Genomic DNA, 17,934 nt, shown 5'->3' with positions numbered 1-17,934 from the left:
CCAATCTGAAACCAGGAGCCAAGAGCTCCATCTGGGTCTCCCACGTGGGTTCAAGGGCCCAAGGACTTGGGCCATCTTCTGCTGCTTTTCCGAGGTGCATCAGCAGGGAGCTGGATTGGAAGCAGCCGGGACTTGAACCAGCGCCCATATGGGATGACGGTGCTGCAGGTGGTGGCTTTACCAGATACGCCACAGCACAGGCCCCAGCATCTGCACCATCATTTGTCACGTTTTCCAGAAGTCACTTGCCCGGGACACAGCAGCAGAGAGCTGCAGCCAGGATTCAAACTCAGGACTGCCCACTTCTAAAAAAAAAAGAAATCACTTATTTATTTGAAAGGCAGAAAGAGAGAGAGAGAGAGAGAGAGAGAGAGAGAGAGAGAGAAGTCAACAATCTCCCACCACTGATTCACTCCCTAAACACTTGCACCAGCCAGGCTGAAGCCAGGAGCACGTGACTCCATCCAGGACTCCCGCATGGGCGGCAGAGACTCAAGGAGAGCCAGGATCGAACCTCAGCATTCTCATGAAGAATGTGGGTGTCCTGAGCCGGTGACAAACACCTGCCCCATGGGTTGCCCAGTCTGGGGCCCAGGGACCACTGTCTTTAACAGGCAAGTGCAGCAGGCTAAGCCACCGCTTTGCAGCACCAGCATCCCATGTCAGAGCAGTGGCTGGCATCCCCAGCTGCTCTGTGTCCAATCCATCTCCCTGTTAATGTGCCAAGGAAAGCAGCAGTGGGTAGCCCAAGTTCCCTGGGGTTCTTGCCACCCACGTGGATGGAGTTCCAGGCTCCTGGCTTCAGCCTGGCCTTGTCATGGCTGTTGTAGGCATTTGGGGGAGTGAACCAGCAGACACAAAATCTCTTTCTCTCTCATGAACCAAAGAACAGTTGTCCTGGGAGTGAGGCTACTGTAGGGACGTCCACATCACAGGCACAGCTTACCCAGCAGCACCACACTGCCAGCCCCGGGGACACCTCCCTTTTGGGGGCTTCCTTGCAGGATCGCAGTGGCTCACCTGGGAATCTGGTTCCCGGAGCTTGGCCAAACAGCACTGACCCCAAAGACCCAGGACTCTCTTCAGTCTTGGGGGCTGCAAGCTGGGCTCAGTGAGCTTTGCATAAAGATGCAATGGTTGCCATCATAGGCACGCAGTAGGGGGTGATGTGGTAGTCCCTCCCTGGTGTGCGTGCATCTTGGATGCAAAGGAGGCTGCTCCAAAAAACTTAGTAGAGAAAGGCATTGGAAGACATGGGTTTTAATGTGAGAATAGTGAAGTTCATGAACACTTTTCCGCTGCTTTTCCCAGGTGCATTAGCAGGGAGCTGGATCAGAAGTGGAGCAGCTGGGAATCAAACTGGCACCCCATGGGATGTCGGGATCCGCAGGTGGTGGCTTAACCTGCTACACCACCACACGTCCACAAATAATGTCGATCGGTCTGGCTGCACATGCACACACACACACACACACAGGAAGGCTGTTTTGCATGTGTGCATGGGCACAGCAGGACAAGAGCTTCATGCCAGGGAAGGGTGTGGGCCCCCGGCCTCCAGCGCAGGCCGAGGGGATGTCTGAAGGTTGTCCTGTGTTCAGGTGAGTTGTAGAAATGTGGAATGTGGTTGGTATCACGCCTTCGGTGGCAGGTGGAGCAGCTCTGGCTGTGTCAAAGTGGAAGCAGCTCCCAGCTGTGCTGAGAGAGGTGGTGTGGGAAAAAAATGAATCCATCAAAGGGACTGCCCAGAAGCTGGGGAGGACGGGCATGATGGCACGTGCAACAGACACCTCTGTGTGTGTGTGTGCACACAATGAGCCCCAGCTTTGGCCTCTGGGCAAGCTAATTAAAGTGCTTCTGAGCGCCAGGCCAGGCCAGGCCAGGCTTTCTCGCTCCACTGCAGCCCCTTTTGTCTTTTTAGAACCACACAGATCTCCCCTTTCAAAGCAGCCCAGCCCACTCCCCTTGTCTCTGCAGGTTCTCAGAGCCCTGTCTACCCTGAGGCTTCCTGCAGCTCAGGTCAAGTTCACGGGGACCCTCTGCCCAGCAGAGCAGCCTCTGGGATGGGGCTGGTGGCCTGGGTGACCCGGGATCCCGCCTGGGGCCAACGCGACCTTGGTGCCCAAGATAGCTCAGTAACTGGCTCCCTTGATAACAGCCCCTCGTGGGTGACTTTCCAGGGGCCTGCAGTGGTCTCATGGCTCAACCTGGCTGCTCTTGGGGATAGGGACCCCAGACCTGCGCCGACCAGTGGGAGCCGCTAGCGACTGTGGCCCTGAGATGTTCCCTTTAAAGACATTTAAACTGAAGACAGCTGCTTGGGACACCCCTTGGCAGAGTGCTTACAGCCTTCTGCGCACCTGCACCCTAGGAGGTGCCTGGACATGTGGGAGACCCTGACAGAGCGCCTGGTTCTGGCCCAGCCTGGCCCAGCCCTGGCTGCTGCAGACCCTTGGGAATGAACCAGCAGATGGAAGCGCTCTCTGCCTTTCAGATAAAAACAACACCGCACAGACACATTTTGAAAAGTAATGCTTAAATAAGATACATGGGAGGTTCTCCAGAGCTACAGGTTCCCGGACTAAGTGACTACATTGTTTTACGTGTGTCAAGTTCACTTCCAAGCAGTGGCTACACTTCTGTAGCAAAGTAGCAACACATCCTTTTAAGCCCGTGGTAATTACTTGCCTTAGAAAAACCAGTTCCTTAAAAAAGTTACAAAGTCACAGCAGCGTCCCTAGCCAGGACCAGAAACCAGTCTTTCCCAGGGCGGGGCCGGCCAGCTGCAAATTTCCTTGTGCGTTTCGGCCAGGTCTGAGGAGAGGCACTGTGGGGAAGGGTCAAGGGCAGCCCCACAGCTCCCTTGGGCGGCAGTGACCAGCCCTGCCCTTGCCTGCCCTTGGCCTCAGACTTCACAACCCCAGTGTGAACCCAGCGCCCCTGGGAGGCTCTGGCTGTGTGCACTCAGGCAGGGCTTTATCTCGCCCCTGCAGGCACCCTCCCCCCTCCCGCTGGAACCTCCCACCCCCCGCACCCCCCCACCCGGTGCCCAGAACCAAACACGAGCCGAGGGCCGCTCCCGGGAGGTTTCTCATACAGTCTTTAATGCCATCACCCTGCACAGCGACAAGTCACACACACTTTGGTCTCATGTCGGCAGTGGCAACGTACAATGAGTCTCAAGGGGCTGAGCACCAGACGGGTGTCCCGGGAATAGACCCCGCCTCCGCCCGGGGCCATGGGGGCAGGGCAGGGCCCGTCTGGGGGCACCCCGGCCTGACGGGGAGTTATAAAAACATTTACAGGCTCCTGCAATCGGGAGCAAAGACCCTTTTATCAAAAGGGATTATAGCTATGTCTCTATACATCTCTCCAGGGTTGTGCAAAATTCCGAAGGATCAGATCCCTTTGAGAGAGAAACAAAACGAAACGAAACAAAACAAAGTCCAGAGTCCATGGAACAGAAAGGGCACCCGGAGCTGCCCAGAGCTCGCTCTCGGCAAAGCACGGCTGGGCCCCGTCTCCGTGAGCTCCCGGGCTCCCGTGGTCCCGCTGGAAAGAGGAAGGTATTGCTTGTGGGCGCCGGCCGGGCAGTTCTGCAGAGTCTAGCTTTCTCCACCTGAGATGGCCAGGATGAGCCGGGGGGTGGGGGTGGGGGGAGGCATGGAGCAGGGGAGACAAAGCACAGGACCCAGCTGCAGGTGCGGGGGGGGGGAGGTGTCTGGAGGAGCGTGGGGCGGGGCGGGCCTCGTCCTGCTCTGCCCACCACCTGCCGCTCCGCCGCCCGAAAAACCAGCACAGTCGAGTGCACGACTTTCAAAGATTGTAATATATTCTCTGGAAAACATCGAGCAGGATCAGGCTCCCGGGCCCTCCCGCCCTCTCACGGTCCACGAGTGCCGGGGTAGCCGGAGACGCTGAGCTCTGGCGAGGTCCCTGGGGCCGGCGGCGCCCGGATGATGCGGGGGCGGTGGGTGGGTGGGTGTGTGGGGGCGCTAGATGGGCAGAACCTGCTCCAGGACGGTTCTCGACGTCTGGGGGATCCTTTCGGGGAAGACCACCTCAAATTCGATGATGAGGTCCCCGCGCTTCTCCGGCGTCTTGGGGAGGGGCAGGCCTTCGCCCGGCACCTTCCGCCGCATGCCGGGCCTGATGACGTCTTTGAAGACAACGGGGATGCTGCGGCCGTCCAGAGTCGGCACGTTCACCGTGCAGCCGCACAGGGCCTGGGCGGGGGTGGGGGGGGGTAGGACAGCGGTCAGCCGCGAGAGCCTGGGGAGCCCCGCCCGCCCCCAGCGCACCCCCACGGCTCCCCACCCCCGCGGCCTCACCTCCCGCAGGCTGACGCGGGCCGGGTAGATGACGTCCGAGCCGTCTCTCTTGAAGATGTTGTGTGGCTTGTCCTTGAGCACGAACACGATGTCGGCGGGGATGTTGCTGGAGGTCTGGTCCCCCTCCTTGGGGAAGGTGATCTTGGTGCCCTCTTTCCAGCCCCGCTTCACCTCGATCGTCAGGATCTTGTCTTCGTTCCGGATGCTCTTGCCGTCGGGGTTCAGCCGCTTGTGGGAGATCTTCATCTTCTTGGTGCAGCCGCTGTAGATCTCTTCCAGGGAGACCCTGAGGTCGTGCGTGACGGGCGGGTCTTGCTTCTTGCGGGTGGGCTCCTGGGCCGGGCGCGAGCGGCCGAAGTTCATGTTGGTGAAGCCGCCCACGCCCATGGGGAAGCCGGCGAACGGGTCGTCGATGTCCATGCCCTCTTCCCCGTTCCGCTGCCCAAAGAACGTGTCAAAGGGGTTCCGGCCTCCGAAGAACTCGGCAAACATGGCGTGCGGGTCGCCATGGAACGTGTAGCTGAAGGACGTCCCGTTGGCCCCGCCGCCGCTGCCCCCGCAGGGGCCGCCGCCCTTCAGGCCTGCGAAGCAAAAACGCAGGGACGTGAGGGGGCGGGGCGGGATTGCTCTCAGCCCGCCGAGGGCCGGACCCCAAGCTTGCACCTGCCGCTGCAGACACTGGGGGCCTCGGCCCGCAGGTGACAGCCACCAAGGCCCGGCCCCTGCCTGCTCCCGGCTGATCCTCCCAAGAATCCACCAAGAGACCCAGACATGACCCGGGGTGGGGGAGAGGGGGGAAGAGCGGCGGCCACGTCCCCTGAGCCCAGAGAGAACGTGGGCAAATGCAGGCCAACCAAAGACACCCCGGAAGCTTTCTGAAGCTCTCCCGTCCCAGCACCAATCGCCGCTGCCCTGATGATCGGAAAAAAAAAAAACACACTCTACTGGCTCAGGACCGAGCCCGGAAGCCGGTGAGTCACCGACGGGCAGCTGGGCAGGCCGAGACCCGGCCGCCCCCCGCCGCGCCCCCCGCCCCGGCCCGCACCGGGTGCAGACCCAGGGAGGGGCCGCCCGGACGTGCTGGAAGCTTCTGCGCGAGCGGCGAGCCGGGGCTCCTCCTCCGCCCGCCGGGGGCCCTCTCAGCAGCCCCCCACCCCCGGCCGGCGGCGCGCGTGCCTCGGTTTCCCCGCGCGCCGCGGCCGCGCGCACGCACCCTCCTCCCCGTAGCGGTCGAAGATCTCGCGCTTGCGCGGGTCGCTCAGCACGTCGTAGGCCTCGGCGATCTCCTTGAACCGCTCCTCGGCGCCGGGCTCCTTGTTCTTGTCCGGGTGGTACCGCAGCGCCTGGCGGCGGTAGGCCCGCTTCACCTCCTCGTCCGACGCGCCGCGGGCCAGGCCCAGCGTCTGGTAGTAATCCTTGCCCATGGCGCCCGCCCGCGGCCCCGCCGTACCCGGCTCCGCCGCCGCCGCCCGGCCCGACTCTATATACCCGTCCGGCGGAAGCTTCCAGAGCCCGCCAGCCCCCTCCAGAACCTTCCGCCCCGCCCCCCGCGCCGCGCCGGCCAATCGCCGCGGCCTCGGCCCCGTGACGCCCCCATCCGGGGCGGGGCCGGGCTGCCAACGGCCGCCCGCGTGCGGCCACGCCCCTTCCCTCTCAGACCCCCCCCCCCCGCCTCTCCCGGCAACGCCTCCCCGCGGCGAGGGCACTGGGCAGGCGGAGGGCCCGCCCGCCCCCTCGGGGAGAACCAATCACGACTTCCCGCTCACTGTCTTCTAGGATCTGGCAGGCTGCGAGCCCTGTCCGTTGCCGGGTCCACAGGTTACCGCAGCGGAACGCGGAGCTCCGGGAAGGGGCGGGGCGAGACAAAGCCCCGCCCCTCGAGGTGGCCCCGCCCCTGTTCCCAGCAGATATAAACCTGGCCTCCCGTCTCGCAGGCTGGGTCGTGCAAAGTTCGGCAGGCTTGGTGCTGTTTAGCACAAGTGCAAGAGTGGCACGCCCTCCTCAGCCAGCGGGGAGGGGACAGTGCGAGCCACGTCCACTCCCCTGGAGAGGGTCCTGCCCTTCCTGCCCCTGGTGTCACCCTTGCCGCTGAACTTGCCGATAAACTTGAAATTCCCTTTTCCTTGGCTTCCCTCCCTCCCAGCCTGGGCTGGCGACCAGGACCAGAACCGGGTTCTGCCTGTTCCTAAACAGTCCCGGTATTTGGCTCCTCAACAGACCTGGTTTCTGGCTTTAAAAATTTTTTTTTATTGATTTCATTTTATTTGAAAAGCACAGAGAGAGAGAGAGAGAGAGAGAGAGAGAGAGAACTTTCATTCAATGGTTCACTCCTTAAATGCCTGCGATAGCCAAGGTTGGGCCAAGCCAAAGCCTGGAGCCAGGGACTCCATCCAGGTCTCCCACGTGGTTGGCAGGGACCCAAGCATCACCTGTTGTGTCCCAGGATGCTCATTAGCACGGAACTGGAAGGGCAGCAGAGGAACCACGAGTGAGCCCAGACGCTCCCATGTGGGATGCAGGAGCTCTGGTTGGCATCTTTTTTTTTTTTTTTTAAGATTTATGTATCTGGGGGCCAGCGTTGTGGTGCAGCGGGTTGAAGCCCTGGCCTGTGGCACCAGCACCCCATATGGGCACCGGTTCTAGTCCTGAATGCTCCTCTTCTGATCCCTCTCTCTGCTATGGCCTGGGAAAGCAGTGGAAGATGGCCCAAGTCCTTGGGCTCCTGCACTCATGTGGGAGACCTGGAAGAAGCTCTTGGCTCCTGGCTTTGGATCAGTGCAGCTCTGGCCATTGCAGCCATTTGGGGAGTGAATCAGCAGATGGAATATCTCTCCATTTCTACCTCTCTGTAACTGTCTTTCAAATAAATAAATAAATTTTTAAAAAAGATTCACCTATCTATTTCAAAGTCACGAATCATAGAGAGAGGGGGAGAGTCTGAGAGAGAGAAAGAGAGAGAGAGAGGTTTTCCATCTGCTGGTTCACTCCCCAGTTGGCCGCAACAGCTAGCACCAGGCCAGGCTGAAGCCAGGATCCAAGAGCTTCTTCTGGGTCTCCCTCCCACAAGGGTGCAGGGGCCCAAACACTTGGGCCATCTTCTACTGCTTTTCCCAGGCCACAGCAGAGAGCTGGATGGGGAGTGGAGCAGCCAAGACTCGAACGGGTGCTCACACGGGATGCCGGCACAGCGGCCAAGACCTGGCGGCATCTTAACGGCGGCACCCCAGTCCCCGCTGCTTTCACGTGGGTGCCTCTCTCAGCGGAGCAGGATTCACATGTGGGCCTCGCGATCTCTCTGGCTGTGGCTGATGGGGAGAAGGAGGCTCAGAGGGAGGACCAAGGCTGCCTGGGGTGTGGGGTCGGCAGCCGTGGCTCCTGTGTGCCTATGGGTAGAGGTGCATGGAGTCCGCGGTACGGGCGCTTTCTGTGTCTGGTCTTTACTGCACAGTGCGGGGAGCAGGTGCATCCACATCACGGGGCTCGGCAGCTTACCTGAGTCACATTGGTGAAATGCCCGGGGCAGGCCTGGCACTGAGGAAGTGACGTCAGAGTGATGACTGACAGACCCGTGCTGATCCACGGTGTGCTGCTATGAGGCACCCCCGGGCTCCTGGCAGGGCTGCCCTGGCACAGGCTGTGGCTACTGGGAAAGGGGGCGTGGCCTTCCCCTTCCCCATTGGATGGCTCTCCCTGCTCACTCACTGACCCCCAGGGCACCCAGTCCTGACCATGACAGGCACTGGCCAACTTAGGAGGACAGGAGTGGGGTGGGGGCGCCCCCTAGCCCAGCAAAGAAATAGGGGTCTTGGGGCCAGCGCTGTGGCGCAGAGGATCAATGCCCTGGCCTGCAGTGCTGGCATCGCATAGGGGCGCCCGTTCTAGTCCGCGGCTGCTCCACTTCCGATCCAGCTCTTTGCTGTGGCCTGGGAAAGTGGTAGAAGATGGCCCAAGTCCTTGGGCCCCTGAACCCATGTGGGAGACCTGGAAGAAGCTCCTGGTTCCTGGCTTCAGATCAGTGCAGCTCCGGCCGTTGTGTGGAGACCTCAGCCCCCCAAGGGCTCATGACTCGGGAAGGGGCCGCGATGATTAGTTCTGCGTGTCAGCTTGGCTATGCTCCAGAACCCAGGCTGTCCAGTGAAACACGAGCCTTAGTGTGGCACTGAAGGCGTAGGGTAGACAAGGTTAGGGGGATGTCGCCATCAGCTCACGGTGAGGACAAATGACCTCTCTCTCTCTCTCTCTCTCCCCTTTCCTCCCTCCCTCCCTCTCTCTCTCTCTTTTTGCCTCTCCACTCTGTAACTCTGCCTTTCAAATAAATGAATAAATCTTTAAAAGCAGACAGCGAGGGGTGGCTGTTTGCCACAGCAGTTACAATTCTTCATGGGATGCCTGTATCCTGCACTCCAGGGGAGGCAGCACACCACGACAGCTCCAGTACTTGGGCCCCTGCTACCCATGTGGGATTGATCCAGATGGCAAGTTCCTGGGTCCATCTGCTGGGTCCCTCCCCAGATGCCTGCAGTAGCCTGGGGCTGGGTCAGGCTGAAGCCAGGTGCCCGGATCTCAAACTGGGTGTCCCACGTGGAGGGCAAAGACCTGCCGTCCACCTGCTGCCTCCCAAGGTGCACATCGTTAGGAAGCTGAATGAAGCTGGGACTTGAACCCAGGCACTCCACTCTGGGACACAGGTGTTCCAAGTGGCACGTTGACTGCTGTGCCCAGAGCCTAAGCCTGAATTGTAAGAACTGCAGGTGTTCAAGGGCTGGAACCATGGCGCATTAGGTTAATCCTCCACCGGTGGTGCTGGCATCCCAAAGGGGTGCCAGTTCGAGTCCTGGCTGCCCCTCTTCTGATCCAGCTCTCTGCTATGGCCTGGGAAAGCAGAAGATGGCCAATGTGCTTGGGCCCCTGCACGCACATGGGAGACTGGAAGAAGCTCCTGGCTCCTGGCTTCGAATCGGCGCAGCTCCAGCTGATGTGGCTATTTGGGGACTGAACCAGCTCTCCCTCTCACTGTCTGTAACTCTACCTCTCAAATAAATAAATAAAATCGTATAAAAAGTAGAATTGCAGGTGTCTGGCCTCGTGTTGAGTCCCGCCTCTGATCTGGAGGTGTCTGCTCCATGCCCACAGTGGCTCCCGACTGTAGCCACCTGCTCAGGTGCACCTTCATCAGTGGTGTTGGCTCCAGGAGTTGGGGTCTTCAGTGGGACACCTGCACTGAATTCCTGCATTCCAGCATTAGCCTGGCCTGGCCGTAGATTTTGAGGCCATTTGAGGAGGGAACCAGCAGAAGAGAGCTTTCTCTTTCTCTTTTTCTCTTTCTCTCTCTCAAAAAAAAATTTTTTTTTTTTTTTTGCATGATCACTATCTTCAACTCTTCACTTCTTCAGGACATCTTTCAAAAGCAGGACAGCCGTAAGCATTGCCACTCCCCCTGGGGGCATCCGTGGGGAATAAAATCCTATGTTCGTGGTGCAGTAGGCTAAGCCTCTAATTGTGAGGCTGGTCTCTCATATTGGAGCACTGGTTCGAGTCCCAGCTGCTCCACTTCTGATCCAGCTCCCTGCTAATGCACCTGGGAAAGCAGCAGAAAATGACCCAAGTGCTTGGCCCCCTGCCATCCGTGGGCGCGAGCTGGATGAAGCTCTGGGCTTCTGGCTTTGGCCTGGCCTGACACCGGCTGTTGCAGTCCTAGGCAGAATAAAACAGGCTTCTCACCCGCACCCCGGCTGGAAGACAGCTTGAGAAATCTCTCTCTATGGAGCTTCTGACACAGCAGGGAGTCTCTCACCAGCCCTGGCCTTTCCGGACTGGGTCTCACCTTCCCTCTTCTGGCTCCCAGACAAGGAGCTAGAGCAGGTTCCACAAAGAATCATGATCCTGCCTTAGCTGCACCTAGGCAAGACAGAGGGCTCCTGGGAGGCAGATACTGGCCGCATTGCACACCTTGGCCATCCCCAACCACCTCGGGTTTCTCTGGGTCCCAGGCTGCAGCAGACCCCCGTCCACCTTACAAAAGCATCATAGGGAAGCCGGCGCCGTGGCTCAATAGGCTAATCCTCCACCTTGCGGCGCCGGCACACCGGGTTCTAGTCCCGGTTGGGGCGCCGGATTCTGTCCCGGTTGCCCCTCTTCCAGGCCAGCTCTCTGCTGTGGCCAGGGAGTGCAGTGGAGGATGGCCCAGGTGCTTGGGCCCTGCACCCCATGGGAGACCAGGAAAAGCACCTGGCTCCTGCCATCGGATCAGCGCGGTGCGCTGGCTGCAGCAGCGGCCATTGGAGGGTGATCCAACGGCAAAAGGAAGACCTTTCTCTCTCTGTCTCTCTCTCTCACTGTCCACTCTGCCTGTCAAAAAAACAAAACAAAACAAAAGCATCATAGGGGTCATATTCTCTCTGCAGGCCACCTCTTGCAAAGGCTTTTCTAGAGCTCGGCTCAGCAGATGCCAAATACATCTACTCGCCTCCCGTGTCTGAATGCATCAGTCAGCTGGGCCGGGTTTGCCAGCAGGCTGGAGCTGACCCTACGGCCAGGCACCGCGTCCAGGCTGTGGTGCAGTCAATCAGCGGCTCCCACAAAGGTGGGCCGGTCTCCGTGCAGGGGGTGGATTTTGATTTCTGCTGACAGCGTACTTGCTGGAAGCCAGAGGCAGCAGGCCAGGGGTTGCTCACTTCTGCACAACTCCGGGGGCGGGGGTGGGGAGATGAGGGACAACAAAGGGGAATTCTACTCTCCAGGCTGGAGCCTGCCTTGTCATGTTAAGAGCTGCCCATGGCTGAGTAGGCCATAGATATTATTCACATCCCGACTGGCTCATCGCACAGCAAGCGCGGGTTGGCTGTCCCCAGCCTGTTGAGTGAGTGCGAGGTTCAGAAAAGCCGGCTTGCAAGGGAGTTTCCAGAATGCTGTGAGCTCATGGGAAGATGGGAGGAATCTCTTTTAAAATGTGGACAGCAGACCGGCGCTGCGGCTCACTAGGCTAATCCTCTGCCTTGCGGCACCGGCAAACCGGGTTCTAGTCCCGGTCAGGGCCCCGGATTCTGTCCCGGTTGCCCCTCTTCCAGGCCAGCTCTCTGCTGTGGCACGGGAGTGCAGTGGAGGATGGCCCAAGTCCTTGGGCCCTGCACCCCATGGGAGACCAGGATAAGCACCTGGCTCCTGCCATTGGATCAGCGCGGTGTGCGGGCTGCAGCGCGCCGGCAGCGGCAGCCATTGGAGGGTGAACCAACGGCAAAGGAAGACCTTTCTCTCTGTCTCTCTCTCTCTCACTGTCCACTCTGCCTGTCAAAAAAAATTAATTAAAATGTGGACAGCAGGGGTCGTGGCGCAGCAGGTGGACGACCTGGCCTGAAGCACCGGCATCCCATATGGGCACTGGTTCAAGTCCCGGCTGCTCCACTTCCAATCCAGCTCTTTGCTATGGCCTGGGAAAGCAGTAGAACATGCCCCAAGTGCTTGGGCCCTTGCACCCATGTGGGAGACCCAGAAGAAGCTCTTGGATCCTGGCTCCTGGCTTCGGATCGGTGCAGCTCTGGCCATTGTGGCCAACTGGGGAGTGAACCAGCAGATGAAAGACCTCTCTCTCCCTCTCCTCTCTGTGTAACTCTGACTTTCAAATAAATAAATAAACAATCTTTAAAAAATATGTGGACAGAATACTGCTTTATGTAGCTGGCACCTATGACACAGAAGACAGGTCCACTTGAGATTAAGCTGTTTCTTGCCACTCGGGTGTCCCATATCAGAGAGCCAGTTAGGAGTCTGGGCTACTCCTCTTCCCATCCAGCTCCCTGCTAATGTGCCTGGGGAAAGCAGCAGGTGATGGTCCAAGTGCCTGGGTCCCCGATACCCATGTAGGAAGCCTGGATGGAGTTCTTGGCCTTGGCCATTGTGGGCATTTGGAACTCGCCCGTGGATAGAAGATTTCTCTCTCTGTGTTTCTCCCTCCCTCTCTATAACTCTGTCAAATAAATAAACATCTAAGTTCTAATACCCCTGATATGTTTCGCTGGCTGTTTTGCCCCAGCTAGCCCCCAGCAGAGACAGGTAATGGTTTGGAAGATCCCGGACTTGATTTCTTTTGCTTAGAGACAAGGATCCCCCAGGGCGAAAGCTGTAGAAGTTTCCAGAGCAGAACGTGGATGACTAAGTTCCCAATCACTGACTCACCCTTGCCCCCACCCTGTTCATCGGCATGTCTACCTCCTAGGATGGCTCGTCCTGTGCCCCGAACACCAGGCTCCTGAGTTCCGCAGGGCTTAACAGTCCAGGCAGTGTGAGCTGAAACCAAAGAAGAGACTTTCGCTGATTTTTTTTTTGACAGGCAGAGTGGACAGTGAGAGAGAAACAGAAAGAAAGGTCTTCCTTTGCCGTTGGTTCACCCCCCAATGGCCACTGCGGCCGGCACACCATGCTAATCCCAAGCCAGGAGCCAGGTGCTTCTCCTGGTCTCCCATGGGGTGCAGGGCCCAAGCACATGGGCCATCCTCCACTGCACTCCCGGGCCACAGCAGAGAGCTGGCCTGGAAGAGGGGCAACCGGGACAGAATCTGGCTCCCCAACCGGGACTAGAACCCGGTGTGCCAGCGCCGCAGGTGGAGGATTAGCCTATTGAGCTGTGGTGCCAGCCACGCTGATTTTTTTTTTTAAGGTTTATTTATTTGAAAGTCAGAGTCACACAGAGAGAGAAGGAGAGGCAGAGAGAGAGAGAGAGAGAGAGAGAGAGAGAGAGAGAGAGGTCTTCCATCTGCTGGTTTACTCCCCAGATGTCCGCAATGGCTGGAGCTGCACCAATCCGAAGCCAGGAGCCAGGAGCTTCTTCCTGGTCTCCCACGCAGGTGCAGGGGCCCAAAGACTTGGAGCATCCTCCACTGCTTTCCCAGGCCATAGCAGAGAGCTGGATTGGAAGTGGAGCAGCTGTGACTCTAACTGGTGCCTGCATGGGATGCCGGTGCTGCATGAGGTGGCTTTACCCACTACGCCACTGCGCCGGCCCCAAAAGAAGAGACTTTTTTTTTTTTTTTTTGACAGGCAGAGTGGACAGTGAGAGAGAGAGACAGAGAGAAAGGTCTTCCTTTGCCATTGGTTCACCCTCCAATGGCCGCCGCGGCCGGTGCACTGCGGCCGGTGCACTGCGCTGATTCTATGGTAGGAGCCAGGTACTTATCCTGGTCTCCCATGGGGTGCAGGGCCCAAGGACTTGGGCCATCCTCCACTGCACTCCCTGGCCACAGCAGAGAGCTGGCCTAGAAGAGGGGCAACCAGGACAGAATCCGGCGCCCCAACCGGGACTAGAACCCGGGGTGCCGGTGCCGCAAGGCGGAAGATTAGCCTAGTGAGCTGCGGCTAGTGACCCGCGGCGCCGGCCAAGAAGATACTTTGAAGGCATGAGCCAGGGCCTGTGTGTGCCTCTGCCTGTCCTGATGCCTCCAGTGCGGGTGTGCCTAAGTGTGTGTGTGTGTGTGTGTGTGTGTGTGTGTGTATCACTCTCCTCCATGGGCTCATGGCAGAACACTGAAGGTTAAGAAAGCAGGACAAAAACCCAGACCAGCTCTGTGGTCTAGTGGGCTAAGGCTCCACCTGTGGTGCCAATATCCCATAGGGGCGCCGGTTCAAGTCCTGGCTGCTCCACTTCTGATCCAGCTCCCTGTGGAAGGCCTGGGAAGGCAGTGGAAGACGGCCCAGGTGCTTGGGCCCCTGCCTCCTATGTGGGAGACCCGGATGGGAGTTCCAGGCTCCTAGCTCTGGCCTGGCCCAGCTGCAGCCATTTGGGGAGTGACCCAGCAGATGGAAGATCCCCTTTCTCTCTCCCTCTCTCTCTCCCTCTCCCTCTCCCTCTCCCTCTCCCTCTCTCTCCCATTTGCCTTCCAAATACATAATACAAAAGCTATCCAAATACATAATACAAAAGCTTTTAAAACGTAGCAGAGAACCAGGGGAACTTCATGCTAATAATGCATTTGAATCCCATTGGAGACAGTGCAGAATAAACATGAAAAATTGAGACCTTTTTTTCATCCCACCTTTCGGTACTAAGCCTTGGCCATCGGTGCGTCCTACACGCAAACACACCCCACTCTGGGCTCCAAGGCCGCAGGTGGCCGCACAGGGCGACCCCCTAGGGCCCAGGTGTGTGTGTGTGTGTGTGTAGGGGGGCTTTCGTTGACAAGGGCGGGGAACACGCGTCCTGAACGCAGCTGGGGCTCAGGCTCCGCTTCCTTCTCGCTCCCGACAGATGGAGGCCCTTCGCCCCGTGGCGCCTTGCTTTCCGGCCCGCACCGCCTCCGCCTAAACCCCTCCGGCTGCTCCCCGACCCGCCAGCGGCCTCCCCACGTAGGAATTCACCGAGTCCAGTCACAGGCCATGTGGGCGCCGCCCACCCTGTCACTCATCTTCTTGTTCCCGCCCCGCCACGCCTCGGCGTAACCGTCGCTTCCCTCGGTTTCCACAGCGACGCCACCAAAGGGCGGAGCGAAGGGGCGCGCGGCGCCCAGGTCCCTGTTTGATTGGTGGCGGGCCCAGCCCCTTTTCAAAGCCACGCCCCCTTCGGTCCGCCCCTCGGCGGCGGGCCCTTCCAGCCGATTGGCCAGCACCGTGGGGCGAGCGGCTCGTCCTCTCTCAGATTGGCTCCGCGGGGCGGGCGCCCCTCGCGCTCATTGGCCGGTGGCGCGCCCGAGGCGGGGTGGGGCGGGGCGAGGGGGAGCTGCAGTTAGTCCGGCGCGACGGTCGCGAGCGCGCGAGGATCCCCGTGCCGTGTCGCGCGCTGGTGGGCAGCAGCTGCAGCAGTCGCGTAGGTGCAGTCGCCGCCGTGTGAGGAAGCCATGAAGCACTATGAGGTAAGAAACCGGGCAACAGGGCCCGAAAAGGCCCGCGCCTACTCATCCTAGTTCTCTCCGCCGCCGGACCACGGGACCCCCCGACTCGTCCTGCGCCCCGAGCGCAGAGCACGTCGGCGCAGGCGCAGTGGGTTTGCGCTATGCCGGGAGCGTGGTGGGGGAAGGACCACGCGCCCGCCGCAGTGCGCATGCGCAGGCTGGGTATTTATAAATATGCAACTCAGGCTGTTCTGTTTTGGGGGGATTTTTTTTGGGGGGTCTCTGCTGGACCCGGGACATTCGCAGGTTCCTGGCAGCGAGCCGAGGAGCCGGGGTGTGGAACCCTTGCTCTCGATCCGAAGCAGTCTTGCACAAACCTCGCTTTGCGCCAGCGCCCGGGGCTTTGCCGTCGGGCCTGGCTGGGACGGCCTTTGGAGCCCGGGGAGGGAGGAGCGGGGACGCTCATCTTGGTCATCCCCCTGTCCACCTCTGCGGGTCACCGGGGCAGCACTCCGGCGTCCCCAGCGCGCTCTTGAAGCCCAAGTGTTTCACTCCTGCCTTGGGCCTGCCACAAAGTAACTCTGCTTGCTTGCTACAAATTCCTGGTTAGAACCAGCTGGCCTTGCTAGTAAAATTTCTGGTCTTGTCCTCTCCCCCGCAGCTCTGTGCGGTAGGAAACTGTTATTATTGCCTTTTTAAAATCTTTTTGGTAGCTAAAGACTCACGTTCCAAAGGCACCCTCCCCCACCCCCCAGCCAGTAGATGCAGAACAGAAACGAAATCAGGACTTCAAGGACCTGGCACTGTTGTCACTGCCAGTTGTCAGATAAGAGATTTGGTATTGCTCCCTCACCCCTCCCCCGCATCATAAAAAGATCAAACACACCTCAGAAGTCCCCTCTGGACCACCGCCAGGTTCAGCGGTGCGAACCTCACAAACGCCCTTGTGCAACCGTCGGCGCCGTCCCATCTCCACGATTCTTTGCATCTTGCAAAACCGGACCTCAGTGCCTGTGAAAGGCCAGCTCCCCCGCGGCCCCCGGCTCCCCAGCCTCTGGCGGTCCCCGTCCTACTTTCCGGTCCTGGTAAACTGGACTACCAGGTCTACTGGAAGCAGGGAGATCCTGGGAGTTGTTTGTGTCAGGGATGCGAGCCCATTGCCTCCACCTGCTGTCTTGAGCGTTAATTCTTGGTGATTTTACCCAGAATCCTGTGAGGCCATTCACGGAGAAAAATCCTCTTTTTTTTTTTTTTTTTTTTTTGACCCGGTCCTGAGCACGAGGTTCTAGAATAAAGTTCTTGTAATGTGCCCCCCCACCCCCCCAGCAAACCCCCTAATGCCGGCGGACGGGATGGAAGATCCAGTTTGCAAAGACGCACAGCGATTAGAAGTCAGTCAGAGGAGCCCCCTGGAGACCCTTGTCAGGGGGAAACCCGGGGCCCAGCCCTGGGGCCCATGGGGGTGAACTGCCGAACGCGTGCGCCCCATTTAATTCTTTGTTCTACACAAGGAAGGAGGAGCTCCCAACCCCCAGCCCAGAGTGACCCCGGAGGAACAAGCCAGGCCCTGTGCTATCCCTTTCTTCTTTGTCACCATTCTCTGGTCATCTGCTGCGTGACTCGGGGCTGTCTCCCAGCCCGGCCTGCAGAGCAAGCCCACACGGCCTACCCCAGGTGTCTGCCGCGGGGCCGGGAGAAAAGGGGCGATGCCTTGAAGACTAAGCCTGGGCCCCCCGACCCTCCCAGCAGCAGGGACTCCCACGGCGGGGGGGGGGGGATGGTCCCTGCTCTTATCAACAGCAGCTTCCGGGTCGCCGCCCATCTCACCTCTTACCCAAGAGGGAGAAGCTGTCCTGCGGTGGCCTGAGTGAGTGGAAACTTCTAGGGCAGGTCACCTTCGGTCGCTGGCTGCAGCTGGCTCCTCGGAAGACTGGCACAGGCCTTGGAATCGTCGTGAGGTCAGAGCAAGGTCAAGACGGGAGAGAAGGGCTGTGTGCGTGGGCCAGTCTGAAAGTTCTGGAAACAGAGTTCTGGTCCCGAGGCAGCTGTTTCCACAGACATGGACGATGGTTAAGGAGGAAGTCCGTGTGTGTCTCTCGGGGGCCACAGTCGTGGGGGCCCAGGGCTGGCATTTGTTACATGCTCGGTTGATTCCCCCACCGGCAGTGGGGTGGTGGGCAGGGCAACCAACCGGTCTGAGCCCTTGCACCTCAGTGGTGCAAGCAGTGGCTGGTCTCCCAGGAAGCTGGGGGAGACGGGCCAGCGGCGGTTCTGCAGGATTACAGGAGGTGGTGCACACGGAGCACCACCGGGGCGCGCGCTTTCCCCGTCCCGCACGCCTGCAGGCAATCCAGGCTGCAGTGTGCTTCCCCCCCAGCCCTCTCTCAGCTCTGCAGAGGTTGGGCTGAGGGAGGGGGATGAGCCAGCTGCAGAAGATCCTGCACCTTGTAAAATCAGACCGAAGGAGACCTCTGTGCAGGCTCTGTGCCCCTGCTGAACTGCTCCCCGGTGTAACAGCAGGTGCTGGCCGTGATGGCGAGAAATGGGAAGGGAAGGCGGGAGGGTGGGGTGGGGTGGGGGGAGGGTAACGGGTTTTTCTGGCTGGGGCACCCCTGTGGTCTCTGTGACGTTTGCGGCCTGCAGTTGGCTTCTGTCTCTCCTTCCTGTAGAAGGGGCAGAGCTTAGGGAAAGGCACACGGGCAGGACCCCGGTTTCCTGGCTCGGCGCTGACCGTGTGTGTAGTCTCCCTTCCGGAGACCCCCGAGAGGCGGGTTTTCTGTGTTCCCCCA

At 59.6% G+C, this 17,934-nt stretch overlaps 2 protein-coding genes across 9 annotated transcripts in view; one reads left to right on the top strand and one right to left on the bottom strand.

The window, feature by feature from the left end:
- Nucleotides 1-3,079: 3,079 nt before the first annotated feature.
- DNAJB1 (DnaJ heat shock protein family (Hsp40) member B1) overlaps nt 3,080-17,934 on the bottom strand; it is a 27,534-nt gene continuing 12,679 nt past the window's right edge. For 3 of the 8 annotated variants that reach the window (XM_070058896.2, XM_070058895.2, XM_070058900.2), the window contains 3 exons: nt 12,534-12,611; nt 4,329-4,909; nt 3,080-4,223 (listed from right to left, as the gene is read on the bottom strand). In XM_070058896.2, the coding sequence (XP_069914997.1) occupies nt 3,993-4,223; nt 4,329-4,820 (723 nt within the window). In that variant the 5' untranslated portion in view covers nt 4,821-4,909; nt 12,534-12,611 and the 3' untranslated portion in view covers nt 3,080-3,992. Of the gene's footprint in view, nt 4,224-4,328; nt 4,910-5,504; nt 5,787-12,533; nt 12,612-17,934 lie in introns of those variants that run through there. The other 5 variants (XM_070058898.2, XM_051835830.3, XM_070058899.2 and 2 more) reach the window with 3 other exon arrangements.
- TECR (trans-2,3-enoyl-CoA reductase) overlaps nt 15,042-17,934 on the top strand; it is a 19,039-nt gene continuing 16,146 nt past the window's right edge. The window contains exon 1 of the mRNA XM_051835826.3: nt 15,042-15,166. Coding sequence (XP_051691786.1) covers nt 15,152-15,166 — 15 coding nt within the window. The 5' untranslated portion in view covers nt 15,042-15,151. The remainder of the gene's footprint in view (nt 15,167-17,934) is intronic.

The sequence above is a fragment of the Oryctolagus cuniculus genome, chromosome 16, assembly GCF_051225735.1.
Source record: "Oryctolagus cuniculus isolate XC-2025 breed Fujian yellow rabbit chromosome 16, ASM5122573v1, whole genome shotgun sequence".
Lineage (NCBI taxonomy): Eukaryota > Metazoa > Chordata > Mammalia > Lagomorpha > Leporidae > Oryctolagus > Oryctolagus cuniculus.
This window is presented reverse-complemented; position numbering and strand designations above follow the sequence as displayed.